General features: G+C 41.4%; 1 protein-coding gene across 1 annotated transcript in view; it reads right to left on the minus strand.

Moving 5' to 3' along the window:
• Positions 1–343: 343 nt before the first annotated feature.
• The window catches only part of LOC115366476 (von Willebrand factor A domain-containing protein 7-like), a 40,807-nt gene continuing 23,210 nt past the window's right edge, over positions 344–17,940 (minus strand). Inside the window, exons 2-18 of the mRNA XM_030061950.1 lie at positions 9,801–9,990; positions 8,973–9,109; positions 8,207–8,351; positions 7,919–8,012; positions 7,549–7,677; positions 6,947–7,133; positions 6,221–6,390; positions 5,888–6,000; positions 5,533–5,649; positions 5,258–5,431; positions 4,961–5,090; positions 3,481–3,630; positions 3,033–3,125; positions 2,240–2,511; positions 1,952–2,085; positions 1,655–1,814; positions 344–1,426 (exon numbers count right to left, since the gene is read on the minus strand). Of these exons, the coding sequence (XP_029917810.1) occupies positions 1,046–1,426; positions 1,655–1,814; positions 1,952–2,085; positions 2,240–2,511; positions 3,033–3,125; positions 3,481–3,630; positions 4,961–5,090; positions 5,258–5,431; positions 5,533–5,649; positions 5,888–6,000; positions 6,221–6,390; positions 6,947–7,133; positions 7,549–7,677; positions 7,919–8,012; positions 8,207–8,351; positions 8,973–9,109; positions 9,801–9,983 (2,769 nt within the window). The 5' untranslated portion in view covers positions 9,984–9,990 and the 3' untranslated portion in view covers positions 344–1,045. The remainder of the gene's footprint in view (positions 1,427–1,654; positions 1,815–1,951; positions 2,086–2,239; positions 2,512–3,032; positions 3,126–3,480; positions 3,631–4,960; positions 5,091–5,257; positions 5,432–5,532; positions 5,650–5,887; positions 6,001–6,220; positions 6,391–6,946; positions 7,134–7,548; positions 7,678–7,918; positions 8,013–8,206; positions 8,352–8,972; positions 9,110–9,800; positions 9,991–17,940) is intronic.

Consider the following 17,940-nt stretch of genomic DNA (forward strand, 5'->3'; position numbering starts at 1 on the left):
ACTTGCAAAATCTGCCTGTCCACACCCAGTTGGCAAAGCGCAGCTGCGCTGCGCCCCCGCCTCACCCAGTCTGCGAAACTAGAGCCCAATGTCATGAGCCTTCATCACAATATCATATCTAACAAGGAGGATTAATGTGCTTGAATTTTCACTTGCCTGACTGGAGTCACAACTGGAGAGTTAATTTTCACATGTTTGCTCACCGTAGGCCAGCAGACAAATGTCCGCAGAGAGGAGAGAGTGTGAATATGGTTCCTGCCAGTGTTATACAGAAGAGGTGTACTTTTTTAAAAACAGATTTACAAAAATGAAGTGCAAGAAATTGCCCATATCGCCATCAATATCCACCAATCAGTTTAAACATCTTAATAATATTGAGCAACTTAAAATTGAATTTTTGTAGAGTGCTGGGTTGTATTGTCACCTGGGTGGTATAGGAGTCCATATGGTGGTAAAATAAGTCATTAGTTACACAATGTTCCTGTGAGCTTCTAGCACACTGTATTGGTGTCTACATTCACTTCCATAACGCAATAGAAGATTTACACTCAGCATATAGAGGATCACAAACAAAGCTGATTATGCCAATATATATATTAACAAAAAAAAAAAAAAAAACGTTTGTTTTCACTTGCTTTTTCATATCATAACAATTATTTCTGAAATCACTGAGCTTGTTTACTCCTGGCACAAGGTTACCATGTGGAAGTTCCCTGCAAATGCTACCTTCCATATCTACTTTCCAATTCAAATAGTAAAATAACATGAAAAAAGACATTTAAATTCCAGGAAAAATAGGACTTTTTTATATTGGCATAATCCACTTTGTTCATGTTTGTTTATGCATTAAAAGTATTACTTTGGGACAACTTTTGTTGTGTTATATAAGTCACTGGAGCAAAACAAATACTATATACAAGTACTCTATACTGCAAGCCGTCTTGGGGAGTATAGAGCAGCTAATGAGGATATGGACTCATGCACTCATGCCCTATACAACCAAACATCCTACCAAAGCTCAGTTTTGCTTTAACCTATACTCTGCTTAAGGCCTGGCCATGAAGGCAGACACCAACAAACACAACCACAGTGGTAGGGACAGGGTCAGGACAGGAGGGCCACCAGATTGCACAATGGAATGGTAGCACCTGCCCACATTGCCAACTTCATCAACTGCTATAAACTCCATGATCTGTGAGCAGCAGGAGGCATTGTAGGTTGCCTGAACAACGGGAGCACTGAGGGAAGTGAATGAGAGGGTTCCATTACCCTGCTGCAGGGTAATGCGCTTTATGCCAGTGCCTTCACCATCTGTGAGGTTGGCTGAGAGCTCCCAGTAGAAAGGGGAACACTTCAACACATCTTTAGGGCAGTCATCAGCTACGAGACTAACCATTTTGCATAGTGGCTGATGGAAATCTGTAATCTGGAGAGAGCATAGAAGAAAAGAGCAGGGAAGTTTGTGTATTAGTTAAAATAATGTATGAAATATAAATACAAAATGAGTATTTACAGCACTATGACCATTGACAGGAGTGCCTGAGTCACGGTCATCTTTGTGGCTGGATAGGCTTTCTGCTTTAAACTTTCATGAATTGGTTTATTATGTTTTATTCGTGTCCAAGTTTGTGTATTTTAGAATAGGCCAGGTTACCTTGGTAATGACGGAGAGTCTCAGCACGGCGTAATTGGAGTCAGAACTGGTGGGTGACCTGACACTGATAGTCAGAGTGGCATCAGTGCCCGATGGAGTATTAGAATGCGGCGTAATGGTCAAATTAGCATTGGCATATTGACCTGTTTGCAAGTTGATACTGTCAAAATAGTAACAAAATTTAAAGTTAGGGTTACTTTTATTGTGAGCAATTCAGCCACTTGAGTGCTTGAATTTTGTTTAGCAAACATAAAATGCATATCAAGCACAGATATGTGTACAGGTACCTCTCCTCACCTAGGTGGGAATGACATGGGGAAACCTTTGTCATTTTCAACATTGATGGAGTATGTTCCTCCAGCGCCCTCTGTCATGACTCTGAATTTAAGGAGGAAGGTTTGTCCTGGCTCCACACTGCTGTCTATCACAGCCTATGAATTAAAAAGGGAGAGAAAGAGGGGAGAGAAGGAAATAAAGGTGAAGAAGAAGCACATCCATCACCATAGTCTTCTATTTTGGATCTAGAGTTGCATCTTGTGTTTCCCAGGTTTAAATAATGTAGAGGCAGGAAGTGAAGAAACTCACCTCAATGTTCACTTTGGAGACTGACATCTGGGTGGTGGACTGCCTCTGGAATAGGCTGTTTGACACTGTATCATTTCCTTTCAGTAAGATCACAAACTCTCCCTCAGGGACTGTATCAACAGTAACCAGCATGTCTCCATTGCCCATGTCAGATATTTTTCCATGGTTGAACACCTCAGATCCAGATACAGTCACCAAGCCAATCTCACCAACAGTCACAGAGGACGGACCTTTCCTGCCCAACACTGATACCAACAATTTGGCAGGCTGGCCTGGGTTTACAGACGAGAGACATGAAGATGAGAGTTAGCCAGAGAAAGTGGTTCTTGCTGCTTGCTGTTTCCCATGTTTTTCTTGAGGTAGTTATCTCTCACTGTTAGTTTAATCTGCTGTGGTACTGACTACAGCATCTGTTTTGAGTTTTCTTCTCTTTTGTTTTGTTCATCAGAGAATTTTTGGCATTTTCAATTTAAGATATGCCAATAACTTATTTTTTTAAGGAGAATTTTTTGGGTCATTTCTGTTTATTTTACAGTCATGATAGAGAGACAGGAAGGGCAGGGAAGAGATTTGGGGGATGACATGCAGCAAAGTGCCTGAGGTCAAATTTGAATGCAGGACACTGCGATCAGGACTCAGCCTTGGTACATGGTATGTGTGCTTGTCCAGTGAGCCAGCGGGGCACCCCAAACCACTGTCTTATTTAATCACATTATTATTAATCACAACTGTATTGTTTCATGATTATACATAATGATTTAATGGTGCTGTGTAATAGCTTTATTGCAAGTACCTGTTTGTGGGCGTCCATTAATTACTGCATAACCTGGGTGCGGTCCCTGGAAGGGCTCCACAAAGTCATAGACAAAGGTGATAGTACTCTGGCCTGGAAACACACATATACACACAGATAAAGGAGCACTTAGTAAACAATTACAAATAAGGCCTCATGTTGTGGCCTCACTGCAGTTGGCAAAAATTGCGCTTATCTGATAATCTTGACACTAGAGGAAGCGTGGCCTAATCTGCCTTCCTCTCATATGTTATATCGGACAGAAGATAAAATGAAATGTGTTACTGATTAGATAACAGTTGTTATTGGGACAGCACATAGAGTCAGTGTGACTACAAATTGCCCATATCTCTTCATCACCAAGACAAAATTTCAGCAACACCTTTTAAAGTGCATTTCACAGCCAACAGATGGATAGTGAAAGCACAGACAGATGGACATATCTGACCTGTGACCTTGAGTGTGTAGGGTTGGTTGGAGTTGACCCTGATCTTCCAGGTTCCTGTCTGCATGTCAGTGAGACGAACTCTCCTCAAGTTGCCCACTGTCTGAATGGTCCCCAGCTTACCACTGGCCTCATTTTGGCCCTGGCTCACACCTAGAAGTTGGTAACACTCATCATTAGCTGAATAAATATACTACCACAATTACATATAAATATGTCAAGAGTCATATTAGCTCCCACAGTCCACAGACATGCAGGTCAGATGAATTGGAGATACTAAATTGCCCCTTGGTGTGAATGTGTGTGTGAATGTGCTTGCTTGTCTGTCTGTCCTACAATGGCCCGGCGACCTGTCCAGGGAAAATGAATGAATGAATGTTCACAGTCATATGATGTCAGCCATTTTGCCCTACACAAACTAACATTTACACAAACGCGAATTACACCGCCTTCCTTAAATGAACTCGGAGCAACTACAAGATTAATAGTGTTACTCTAAGTGTACAGTTTATGTGCTTAGAATTTAATGCTTTTTCACGACCCTACACTAACCCTACACTAGTGTATCTCTTAACAAAATATTTAATATTATAAATATTTCCCTGCACTGTGGACACTACCGTCCCTAGACATTTGGGGGCCCAAAGTAAAAAATAATTTATTCACACCAAAAAAAGACACATTTCTCAAATTCTTTAAGTTCCCTAAATCCTGCAGCATCATCAACAGTGGGCAGAGATGGGCTTGACAGATCACTTCATTCTGCTGAACCCTTTAAAACCCAGAACTTAGTGTGCAATAGAACTTTTATGTTGAAAGATTTAATTTTAAGCTCTGACCAAATTTTGTTTGATCAGTTTTACAAATGCTTGTAATTTGTTATGTAATTTTCTGGTTATTTACATGTTTTGTTTTGTTTTTTTCTTTCAATTTTTGTGGTAATTTTATGGTCATTTGTCTTGCAATTTCTACATTTTTTTTTTTTTTTTTTTTAAACAATGTTCTTGCTATTTGCTTATTGTGAGGTTATATTCTTGCAATTTCTTGACCAGTATTTGGGTAATTTCTTGCTAATCTGCTTATCAGTTTTTCCCCATGTTTTTGAGAGAGATCAAAGGAATTTTCACTGGTTTAGGGGTTAATTGCACTTGAAACCTGCCTAGAGGGCCCAACAGCCCTGACTGTAGTGCACTACCTACATAATGAGCCTAAAAAATAATAGGCAAAACTGTGGCTAGTTTGTATGGATTGATGATAAGTCAATTCCAAAGCTAAAATGTATGTTGTGCTATCAAGGTACAGGCTCTTTACTCACCGCTAACAAAAAAACGCTGAATAAACCTAAAATTTGAAGGTTCACTCAACATGGTTCCCATCATCAGCCGAACCCGCTGATAAATTCTGCACTCTCAATTTTGCATAGTCCAATTGTGGTTCTTAGTGCCTTAGGTTTTTCTGCTGCATTGTGTGGGTGGTATGTTACCTGCAGGGTTAGTGAGTGTAAAGGTAATGGAGGTTCCTGTGATGTAGATTGTGATGTTTTTCAGAGATCCATCCAACACAAAGGGGAAGGTTTCATCCTTAGAGTTCCTAGCTCGTTGAAGAACTGTCACCTGAGGAAGAGGAGAGAGTTTAAGAAGAGCAAGTGGAGGGATTTAATATTGCACTGAAAAACACTGAATTCTTCAAAATGTAAATTTAAATATGGAAAATGGAACCACTTAAGAGAGAATGATGTATGATGATAAGACTTGCTGAACAAAGACCTGTGTGGTCTTACCAGAGCTGAGGTGGAAGTGTCGAGGATGACATCTGTGGCCTGAGACAGCTCCTTCTTGGACACCTGGATGACCTGGCCCCCAGAGGCCAGAGCGAGGTCCTTGTAGTCATCAAAGGAGGCGGCACTGACAGAACGACGGCGCCTCCGACTGATCGGGGTAATTAAGAATGACACCTGTAGAGAAAAGAGGGCATGGGTTAAAGAAGTGGACAACAAGGTATAGAAAAATAATGTAGAATGTTTTGTAAGTATTTTGTTAAGGGGTTGGTGTTTACTCTTGACTTGGTGCTCCTGATCAGAGCACTAATGGTGTCCTTGAGATCATAGTCTTTGGCTATAGCATCAGTGAACACATAGATGTCAGAGGAGGCCGGGGCACCAGTTAGAGCCAACTAGAGAAGGAGGCACATAACACAATTACTCAACCTGTCAAGTTCATTCTGAATTGCTGCAGCTCTTAAGTTATTTGTAAAATGTAGTTTTTCAAAAAGGAGTTCACCGCACACACAAACACAAACTTTGTTGAGGTGCCAAAGACTGTTTCTGACAAAATGCATTGCCCGGAAGATAGTAAACCAATCCACGATTGTCCTTATTTATAATGAAAGATAATAAGATCAGTCACAGTACCTGGATCCCTGAAAAGCACATCTCAGGGGCATCATCACCTCCATTTGCTGTGAGCTTAGAAATCTCTTTTTTCATCATGTTAGCATCTGTTGTCCTTATCAGGGGTCCATAGGCTACACATAAACACAGAAGTTACTGACACTGCAGATTTACACCGAGTCTATTTGAACAAAGATTGTACTTCTTGGACCAGAACAGTACATGTATAGTTGAATCTGTCATGCAAGACTAAAGGCGGACAGAGTGTCAAATATGACAAAAAGTGTAACGGCCAGTTGCTAAAGAGCACTGGTAGCATTTTTAAGATGATTAGTTAGGTTCAAGAGATCATACCAGGGTCATTGAAGGGAACCAGAATGTACTCAGAGGGCTCGTCCTGTGTTCCTTTTTTAGTGTCAATGATTTCATAAGAAATTTTCCTGGCCGCATCAATATCATCTGACATACTGCCCGTAGTGTCAATAACAAAACACACAACGGATGAACGGGCAATCCCCATCATTCTAGGAGAAAGTGAGACAGACAAAAAAAGAGACAGGTTAGATTGTTTTTGGAGCAAATTAATAGAGCAAATACAATGGGGCGAATATGGTGTGAATAACAATATAAAATATTTTTCCAAATAAAGATGGCCAAAATTATTGAATTATATCAATAATTATATATATATATATATATATATATATATATATAAAATGGGGCAGGTATGAGCTGATTATTTGCTTTTCCCCCTGACAGTGATTAAAGTCAGGGCAATAGCATTTGTTTTCTGTGTGTACATTATTTATGTCTGAAAACTGTAGAATCTCATTGGCTCTGTTCTCATCTTTTTTGTTATATGACCCATTTTCACTCCTTTTGATTAGTGCTATGGGCTTAACACTTTCACTAAACAGCTTTTTCACTGTGGAAACTGCAAGTTCTTGTCAGTCTGGGTTAGATTTCTTGATTGTCATTTGTGTTCCACCATATCTAAAAGTAATTCCAGATTACTTTGTCTGGCACTCACACACACACATATATTTAGGCTGTACTGAGTGCCTGAGCACAACACCATACCTCAGGAAGTCATGGTCTCCAGCAGCACCCCGAATATCCTCCAGCAGCTGCAGGCTGGCACTGATGGCTGCATTTACAGCGGCTTTATGGAAAGCTGCATTGCCGGAGTGACTGTCATCTTTGTTGATGCCACTGTGGGGGACGTCTTCACTGGTCATGTCACCTGTACCCCCATGACTACATTTACCTGAAACAGGAGACAGGGCAGGTTAAAGAGACACATCCAACTGGGACATGGAGCAAATTGCTATTTCAATTGGACTTGTATGACATGGACAACAGTATGCTCTTCTGGGATGGATTCATTGACACAGTTAAATGGTCTGCATCTTCTATTATTGCAAGATGCATATTACAATATATTATATATTATTACATCTTAATTCACACAATCAGGGGTGAACAAGTAAATCTCTAATGTATCTGATGGGATTGGCACTTAACTAGTTGGTTCCTTGACAGGCACATGCACCATGTCCAGAGTCCACAGAACCTGCTTGCCCAATAATTCAGGCATGTATATTGTGGCTTTGGTTGAATATGTGTGTACTATATTTGAGTATGTTTGATTTGAGCTTTGGCATTATATATGTCACTGGTACCTTGAGGCTTCGTAGCGGAGAAGATTCCCATGTAGCCTGAGGTGAGTTTCTTGTTTGTCAGAATGCTAGGGAGCATTTGGTTGGGGCATGTCCCACCAGCACAGTCACTGCAGGTGGGCGTGTCGACATCTACACAAGCAAAACGCAAAGCAAAACATTAAATTCAACTTGAGACACACCAGTTTCAGATCTTACTTTCTGGTCAGTAAAGCCATTGTACAGCATTCAGAGAGTCACAAAGGTGGCCTGTGTAAACAGAAAAATAAGCACAATTTCTGCCCTTTGGTACTTAGAAATGATCCCCTGTTGGAGTTTAAACCAACCATAATAATATAGATGTTATCTACTTTATGAGAACACACACACATACCTGCCAGGTTTTCCAGAGGAAGATCTGGGCGTATGAGGTTGATGTAAGGCTTTGTGTTTCCCAGCTCCACCCAGTTACTGTGGCTGTAGAAGTCCTAACAGTACATACCCACATATATACACAGGATTTTAATGTCATACTCAGTATTTATGCAACTCGTAAAGCAAATCATTATTTTCCCGTCTTTGCCCTTCCCATTCCTCCCCTCAGTCATTTAAAAACCCATTCTCCATCCAATCTTTCCTTTCAGCTGCTCTCTCCAGAGTTGTCTCCCTCCAGCCCTCTCACCTGTAGGGTGTGAAGGACTCTGCCCAGCGCTGCTCTAGCGGCCTTGAAGTTCCCCTTGCCAACATTAGCCTTGATGCTGGCCACGCCCTCTGTGATTAGGCCACGCCCTTCCAGGAAGGCCTCTGAGTTGAAGTGGTGTGGAGCACTGAAATAATGATTTTTTTTTTTTTTCCACAGGTGATTAAGTGGTCAGTTGCTAGTAGACTACATAGATTTGCATGAGACTTGCAACACATTAACCCCACATAATCTGGTTACCACAGAATCATATTATGCTGTTCTGTTCTTGTTCAATCGCATCAATCACGCTATTTATATAACACTTCTCATGTAATCCAGTGGAGCGAAAAGTGCGAAATAAAGAGAGCAAGAAAAAAACAAGAGACAAAAAGTCAGAAATATGGACTAAAAGTGAAATACTATAGGTTAAAAAAAATGCAGTAAAAGGTCTGGTTAAAAATGAATACTTTAAGCTTACATTTAAATTTGTCTGCACTGTCCTCTAACCTGAGATCTTCAATATGAAAAGCTGCTTCAGCATGAGTTGTTGTAATTTTCAAAATTATTAAAAGGCCACTCCTAAAGAGAACCTGGGGGATCTACTCGGCTCATACCTTAATAGCAGATCTGACAAGTAATCTGGTTTGCACTACAATGCTAAGACTTGTGAACTAATTAGAGAGTCCTTAATCCTTAAGGGTATTTTTGTTATTAGCTTGTTCTGTTCTGTTTTCTTCTCATCTCCCTTTCTACACCATTTCCCTACCTGTTCATGAAGTCAAAATCTACCACACCATTCTGGTTGAAGATCTCTTGTAGCGCTGAGCGGAACTTGCCAGCCGATACGTCCCCACTTGCTGTGGGACCAAGACAGGCCTGGACCAGCTCCTCAAAAGAAGAACCCTGGGGTCAACAGATAGTGAAGAGTGTGAAAGGGGCACATTATTAAGCACAGAAAATGGATGGGAAAGTCTGCCTATCAGCCAAAAGAACACCACATGACTTAAAGCTATGTTTTATTTGAAATGCTACTTTGGACAATTTGATATTGGAGGGATTTTTTACTGCTGGACTGGAAAAGAATATGCTCACAGTTTCCTGTACCTTGCTCTCAGCACAGCAAATACTAAGGAGTAGAGCTGAACGATTAATTGAAATATCATTGAAATCGCAATATGGTGCAATATCCAAATTGCAGAAGTTGCAGTTCTTTGATATAGGTGAAATGTGTGACATGTGAAGTGACTGCCTTCATATAGCTATAGGAATAAACTACAGTGGGAACATTAACACAGCACAGAGATATTTCTCCCTTTCTGTTTAGGTGCCACATTGTGCATACACAGGTTTCTTTGCAGAAACACTAACATGGGGAGGGCTTGGACCTGTTTTACACATGCACCTGCACATACATACACCAGCACTCACAAAGTGTGTAACTGCTGTGTTTTTCATAGTATGAATCACTGAATGATGATTTTTAAAGACTCAGAGAAACAGGTTAAATTATTACACATAAACAGAGCCCTGGGTGAGTGTGTGTATTTGTTGTGTGTACATTTTTACAGAATGCACATGTGTGTTTTCTGTTTACCGTGGGGTTGAACTGGTGACCAGAGGCCTCAACCACTGCCCGACATGTTTCCGTCACTTTTTGCAAAAGCGCTGTTCTTGTAATGCTGACATGAGTGGATCCACTGCCTCCGGTTGGAATAAAGGCCACAGTGCGGCTTGAGAGGGCCAAGGCCAGCAGGGTGATGCCCAACACTGGTGACATGATCAGTCTGAACAAAATGATGAAGAAATATCACAAGCAATGTAAAACCACAACCGACAATTCAGTTGCATGTAATATTGACTCTCACACTGTCAAACTTCTTTAGTTTGTTTGTTTGATATTTTTAATGCTGGTTTAATAGACACTTTATTTGGACTATCCAGTGGTAATATTGATGTTGTTGTGATACTTTATGAACAGGTTATTGTGCATTTGGGTCAAATGTCAAACTGGGCTCCTAGGGGAGCACAACATGGCATTGGAAAAAAAACACCCCAGCACAATAAGCACAAATTAAACATTACAACATGACTCGAGACATTGCACATGTGGAAGGAGGAAGGGATTTGGGAAGGGGGTGGTGTCCCAGCACAGACGAGGGCCATAGGCAGGAAGATCCCAGGTGGAGGGTGATGGGCAGGGAGTGGAGGAGAGCGGCTGTCTAATTTCAAATTATGGCACATTTCCTCAGAGTCAAGCTTCCAACTTCTCCAAGTTGTTAACCATCTGGCGTAAAAGTCCAGGAATTTCTTCCTGCTTCCAAATTGATTCACAAATCAGTTTGCATAACGCATGAGTCTGAGTGTTGTTAGCTCGGCCCAAACCTTCTATGGCTGGCAGCTTCTCCAGAGCCAAAAGCGCTGCCAACACCCTCTGAACTTTGCGATAAATCAGGAATCCACCAGCACCAAACAGCAGAAATCCTGTTATCATAAATCCAATCGTGTAGACGTCTTCAACATCCTTGACGGAAAGAATCGACAGGCACACAACCCTCCACTTCTCCCAGTCCATGGTGTACCCGGCAGCAAACGTTCCGTCGGGGCATGCGGGTTCTCCTTTGCCCAGTTTTCTTGTAGAGAAAATTTGATCAATTGCATTGAGAGACCAGCTGATCAGATCCATTGTTGTAGATTTTTGGAGAGAAATGCAGAGAGAGGCTCCGATAGAGACAGCACAAGACAGAGAGCAGAGCAGGGCAGATAAGGGCAGGAGGGAGCTAGAGAAAAAGCGTCTGCCTTCGTTCCTTCTATAAAGGAAAATGTTTGGGGGAAGGAATCTATATAATCTCTATATTCTCTTTTATCTCTATAATCTATATAAACATATATACAAGCCCGGAGTGGCTAATCGGGAGGACCGGGACACTTCCCGGTGGGCCGGTCTGATGTTTGGGCCGCGAGGGCCGGTGTTCACTTTTTTTATTTTTTTTTTTTTTGGGGCCGGTGTTCAGTCATGGCAGTGGGTTGATCACATATGCTGCTTACCGCTGTCCCTGGGCCACCTCCGCCTCCACTGGCAGCTCTTTTTTTTTTTTTTTTTTTTTTTTTTTGCAGACGCACCCTGACGTAACACGTCCATGCACTCGGTCAGTGGTGTTAGAAAGATGGAAAATAGAAAGAGCAAGGGTGTCGCGGAGAAGGCAAGAATTAAAAAGAGGAAAGCTCTGGAAACAGACGCAGCCAAATGTGCTAAACTTGGCAACTTTTCCACTAAAACGAGCTCGTTTGAAACAACAAATGAAGACGATGAAACGGGTAAGGCAAGATGTTGAACTTTGCCTGCAAACCACCGTTCAAGTTCATTAATTATCAAGTCAATGAATTGTGTGACATTATGGCATATAACATAACGTTATATAATTTAGAGTGTGTGAACAAGCAAGCATTAGTTCCAATATAACCACTTTCTATGCCCAAACGATAGTAGTGACCCGTTACATTTTTTATCATTAAAAGTAAGATAGTAGTAGTAAGCCCACAACTGAAAGGGAGTAGGATGAAAGTAATATGAAATAAGCCTGCATATTTTGCCATTGAAAATATCTTAATTGGTTAAGTCAAAATGTGTTTTCCATATCAAATGTCATTTTTAAGGTTTGGATATCTGTGAACACTTATCTGAACAGAATATAGATTCTGATATTGTTGAAAAGGATGTGTTGTAAAGAATAATGTTGGAGATGTGCAATGTCCAATTCAGTGCCCTTACTTGCACTGAATTGGAAATATTTTAGAAAAATACACTGAAGTACAAGGCTTTACAGAACAGTGCGCTATTGTAGACTTAACATGTAAGGTTATAATTACATGGTTTTAATAATAATAGGTCGTGATCTAAAGTGGGCCGGTCTGAGGCATGAAACTCCAGGGCTGAAAATGAGTCCCACTCGAGCCCTGCATATATACGTGTGTGTGTGTGTGTGTGCGCGTGTGTGCGTGTGTGTGTGTGTGTGTGTGTGTGTGTGTGTGTGTGTATAGTCAGACACTGTTGGGGAAAATTGTTGCATAATATGATCAGGGCCGCCGCTCCCTATACGCAGACTACGCACAGTGCGTAGGGCCCCGAGTACCTGCAGAGGGCCCCAAAAATTAAGGTTGATAAAAAAAAATTAATTAATGGGGGTATTTGTCGCAGTTTGTGGCAACCCAGGCCTGCCCGCTTCCTGAGCCTCATTTATGAATTGGTAGGCAGAATCCCCGATAGCACGTGCTGGCTTTAGCATAATGGATAGTGTATCTGCCCAACATGCGGGCGACCCGGGTTCAACTCCCCTCTCAGGAAACAGCAACACTACACAGCATAGGGCTACTGTTTTACCACACGTCCATGCGATCGCATTTGAACTTTCTTCAGAAATTTTACAATAAGAAAACCTCCCTAATTTTCACAACCCAAGGTTGGCAAGTATGATGTCATGATAATTATAACATTATTACATAACAAACAGGCTCACCGTTGTCTTCTTAAATTGTGTACCCCAAAGCGCCCCCCGCGTCCCCCCCTGAAATGGTACAGTCTTCAACTGCACGTCTTTTTTTCCCATCGGAGTTTGCTGCTCTACCTCCGTGCACCGTGCAGACCGGTGACTGAGGCATAATGGCAAGTAAGCAACATTTTGAATCTTGAGCTGAAAAAAGAAAAAAGAAAAAACAGAGAGATGACGCCCGTGCATCCCTTGCCGGTAAGTCCGTGTTTTGTAGGTCTGATTAGCTAGCCCACAGCAATCTAGCTAGGCTAGCTAACCTAGCAATTTGATTTGCTAAGCTCAGCTAAGTTCTGGATTTTACACGGCATGTGACACGTTTGCAATATAGTTGACAGTTGTCTCGGTAGATATTTGGAGCTTTATAAGTCAACATAAAGCAGTCTGGTGTCCACAGTGCAATGTCCTGCTCTTGCCTAAGCTTTTCTGCGTGCACAGTGACACATGATCAGTGAGCTGAGATTAGACAGGCTGATGAATTTACCAAGAATAAATTTCAGAAATTCTTTTTTAATCATATGCATGTAATATGTCCATTGCTTAAAACTGGTGTGTGTGTCATAAGCATAATGCTGGAAAAATAAACACACGGCGTAGTTGGTCAGCCTTTATACTGTATTAGGGGTCAATTTCATCTGAGTCTATGGAAGGGGCGACATCTGCTGGTGAAATTTAAAACTTGTGTTGGTTGAGCCAAAATATGGTGTCCTTTTGGCCATTTACAAAATGCTACCATTGGTAATGTACACAGCATATAATTATTTGAGACATTTGTTTATGTCCCACTAAATAAATATAATAGTTTAATATAATTGTCATATCATTTGACTCTGGAATATCTCATCTTTCATCTCTGACCTGGATCCTTTAAAATCAAAACTGAAAAATTATTTATTTAGGGTGGCTTTCTATACCCACTAGTATGGTGGCATGCTTATTCTATTATATTTTATTTTAATGTATTTTTTTTTATTATTTTAATGTATTTTTTTGTTGTTGTTTTGTTTATTGCTGCTGTTTACCACTGTTAAGCACTTTGGTTCACCTGTGGGTGGTTGTAAAGGGCCATATAAATAAAGGTTATCATAAAGTTTATTATTGTGAGATACACATGCTTCTAGATAGCTCTGACACAATGAAGTGTTTTACAGATAAACCGCAGACTTAAGCTGATGCATATGATGATGTTTTTGAGTTACCACTGCACAGTAGTGCAACATGATAATTCTGTCATCAGAAGCTCCTAATGTTTTGGTATTTTCATGTAGCTTTTGCTAATAAATTTTTTTGTATTTCAATAATATTCACAGGGTCAATGCTCAAGTATGTCCAGGGAGCACCAGATCCTCAAGATTCAGAGCAGCCATCAACTAGCCAGTGGATGGCAGGTGAAACAAATGTCAGTGCTTCCACTTCTGTAACTGGGAGCCCTCCAGCAGATGTTGTGCCATCTCCAGCAGACGCTGTGCCATCTCCAGCAGACGCTGTGCCATCTCCAACAGATGTACCATCTCCAGTAGACCCTGCCCTTTGGCCCGAACATATTACTGATACAGACATATATATGTACTACGTAGGTATGTCTATTTAAAATAAATAGCATCGGGGGGGGGGGGGCTCCCCAACCAGTCCAGCTTAGGGCCTCCAAAAGCCTAGCAGCGGCCCTGAATATGATAGATATTAACACCTTTGGATTAATATCATTGTGCTTGACAGATATTGGCAAGGCCAAACCGGTGGACCAAAAAACAGGAAACAGGAGCAGGCGCACTGCACCCAGGAATGCCAGGAATGTTCTGAACGCACATACTCCCACCACACACACTCCCCATGCATAGCCACACACACACACACACACACACACACATGCACGCACACTTCTTGGTGAGACCTTCATAGGAATATTGGTGTACACTGACAACCTGTTTTGGTGGAAGATTTGGGAGGTCAGTGTGTGCCTGGTCACGTAGGCTGGAGAGATTGGCACTATATAAACTCATGCATGTGAAAATAAGTAGCACTTTCGCTGCAGCTTCCATCTATGCTGTGAGTCTTTAATAAAAAAGTCCTGTAAGGCTGTAACTGGTATCTGAGTCTGATTTCTCCCTCAACAAAGTTGTGACCCCGACATGATATCGACATGACCCGAGTGAGCTGTGCCATGTTTCTGCATGGGAGTGATGGACAGACGTGGGCGCCCAAATCAGAGGTAGGTTTTTTGAATCCTACTAGCGCTGCGTGATTCTCATTCATGTGGAGACAGAGCCTGCTGGCTTGGTGAAAGAGTGCAAGGGGGCAGGATGCCAGTTAGAGTCTTTAAATCTGCATGCATGCAGTCAGCTGCTCTCAATGTGTGTATAAGTGATTTTAATAAAAAAGAACTGAGAAACCACATTATGTGGACTTGAATTACAGTTGGCAGTCATAGTAGCTGGTGTGAATGGCCGAAAGTGAGATACCATATTTAATAGTTTGTAGTAAATTTGTAGTTCTAAAACATATTTAGGGTGTTTTTTACTCATGTTTTGTCTCTCCCATGATGTTATTCCTCTCCTACAGCATCTATAAATTGCCAATTATGCAAATTAGGCGATGACGTCATTTGGCGACTTCTAGCGACTTTTAGGACAGCCAATAGCTACTTTCCTTACTGAGGAGTTGGCAATACTGGCAGTGTTTGTGTTGTTGAAACAGAGGAACTGAGAAAATAACCAGCCTGTGTATTGTGTAGTGCACACTAAGCATTGTGAACTGACGCACATCATAGGTATTGTTCTGCTTGACTCTGCTGGTCAGAGAGTCTAATTGTCAATAATAGGGTAACATTTTTGGAGGCACAACTTGGATTCCTTCCTGTTTACCAGACAGGCAAAGTTTTGTTTTGTTTTTCAATAGTCAGTAACATTTAATACAGTAATTGCTGAAAAAAAGTGTGAAGTCTTTGTAACAGTATGAGTACTCAAGGAAATGGATATCACTCAGGCAGTTGAGTGGAGCTGGCAGAAAAATTTCTGAGTAATGTGCCAATAGATACCAATGAAGAGACTGTTGCCAGGGTCTTAGACACAATCAAAGCCAAGGATTTCTAGGCCATGATATCAGAAAACCAAGCTCCCAAAGCAGATGTGAATAGGGATCTAGTGACTGCGATAGGAAAACTCGTTGACAAATACAGTGTCTACTGATGGACCAAGTTAGTGTTTCTGAAAGTTAGTGTTCCCACTGCCACGCCCCCGATTATCTCTCTGCTCTTGACACAGCTTATATCAGATGTGGAACAGACATCTTGGCCAAGTTCAGACACACTTATCAGACTGACGGAGAAAAAAACTCTTTTTTTCTATACCGCCATGACAAACTTCTTCCTCATGCCCTTCTTAAGGGAAGAATTCAAGCTGCAGACAGGATGGAACAGCTAGTCAAGGGTGCCCTCACCCAAGATATGGTCGCATTGCGTGTCAGGATGAGACACACCCTTGAGAATCCTCCTTCCCTCCTCTCCTTCTCCTTGCTCATGCGTGATGTAGGAAAGTAAGAAAACTGGATTAGCGTCAGGGAAGGAGAAAAAACTTCTGCTATTGTCGCCACTGCCACTGTACCTCTGACTTTGGTTATGTCTGAGCTGAACAGCTTAAGAAAAGAAGTAAAAGAACTGTCTTCTCAAGTGGCCAGACTTCAGTGCCACCTCAGCTGCCTGTACACCTGATACTAAACTGCAGCTGTGTCATAGAAGCTGTGCAGCTTCTGACACCTACCTGAAACACTTACCCATCCAACCGTTTGAAGACCTTGAAATATGGGGTTTAAGCTCTCACCAGTACCCATATGATGGTTACCTGTCCGTACAGCTTGAGTTCACAGAAGCTGTAACCGGAGTGCCCCAGAAAATTGACACTTTGGCATTAGAATAGAATAGAAACAACTTTATTGATCCCACAAGGGGCAATTTGTATGTAACTCCTCATCTCACAACGCACAAACACAGACAACAACAGTAACAACATTATCCATGCCAAGCACAGTCCAGTAAAACAGACAAGTAGGTTGTTGATAGATTAGTATGTCCCAACCTGGTAAAAGATGACAACATTGCAACAACAAAAACCTGGCTGGTGAGAAAGCTGGTGGAGTGCTGTAAAGAAAAGGGAAGGAGAACAGTTCTGGGCACTTTGACCATACACCCTGTCATTCAGGAAGCTTATGAGACAATCACCCAGTCTGGGGCCCTTGAAGAGGCCACAGACTGGGACTGTGTGGTTTACACACCACAAGCCAGTCACCTTGCAAACAGGACAAGTATTCAGAATTACTGGCCTTCCCAAGTTTCCTGGTGATTTCACAGACCAGTTGGCACTGGTGGATCAGCCTACAGACACTTGAGAGATGCCAGGTAGGGATGGATTGCCGATATGCAATCATTGCACCGGTGTAAGGGTCTACGATGTATTGCATCGGTTGGAATGGTGTGCATTGGATAGAATCTGGGCTGAAACCACAATGCATTGCTTTATCAAATCTTTGCATCAGTAATATCCGACTCATTATTAATATATGGATCATTCCATGTCATTTCACCAAATTTTCAGGACATCCCACGCACTTGTGTCTCAAAAAATTCTGAAAAATTCACCAGTTGTTCCTTATTTATACAACAGGCACGCTGTAAATTTTTGGTTTACTCGGATGGATACTTTTTGAGTTACGGCCAATTTAGTGAGGGGGGTGTATATACAAAATAAATACAAAATATACAAAAACATCTGTCATACATCATAACTGGTAGGCATGCCAGCCCCTCAAAAATGGAAAAAAAAAAAATTACACGGGTTTTGTGGTCGACCATGGTCGTGGTTGCTTCCAAATGGCTATAATGGCCAAATGGACTTTACAAATTGATACCATTTTGGTGTGATTATCTTCAAAATTGTAAAATTTCAGACAGAATGGGCATTTTAGTGTGGAAATAGGCACATACATTATAAATATTCATCATCATCATCATAAAATTCGACCAAATGTTGCATCAGAAATACATTTATTTATCAAGACTGTAAACCGGTTCAATTTGTGTTCAGCGCATCTGAATCTTTTTTTTTTTTTTTGCAAAGCTGTACTGTCTCCCATTAGTGGTGTAAGGTAACTTAATGACTCTGAGAATACACTGTAGAGGCACCCAGCATATATCATCCC

Source organism: Myripristis murdjan, chromosome 1 (genome assembly GCF_902150065.1).
Source record: "Myripristis murdjan chromosome 1, fMyrMur1.1, whole genome shotgun sequence".
NCBI lineage: Eukaryota > Metazoa > Chordata > Actinopteri > Holocentriformes > Holocentridae > Myripristis > Myripristis murdjan.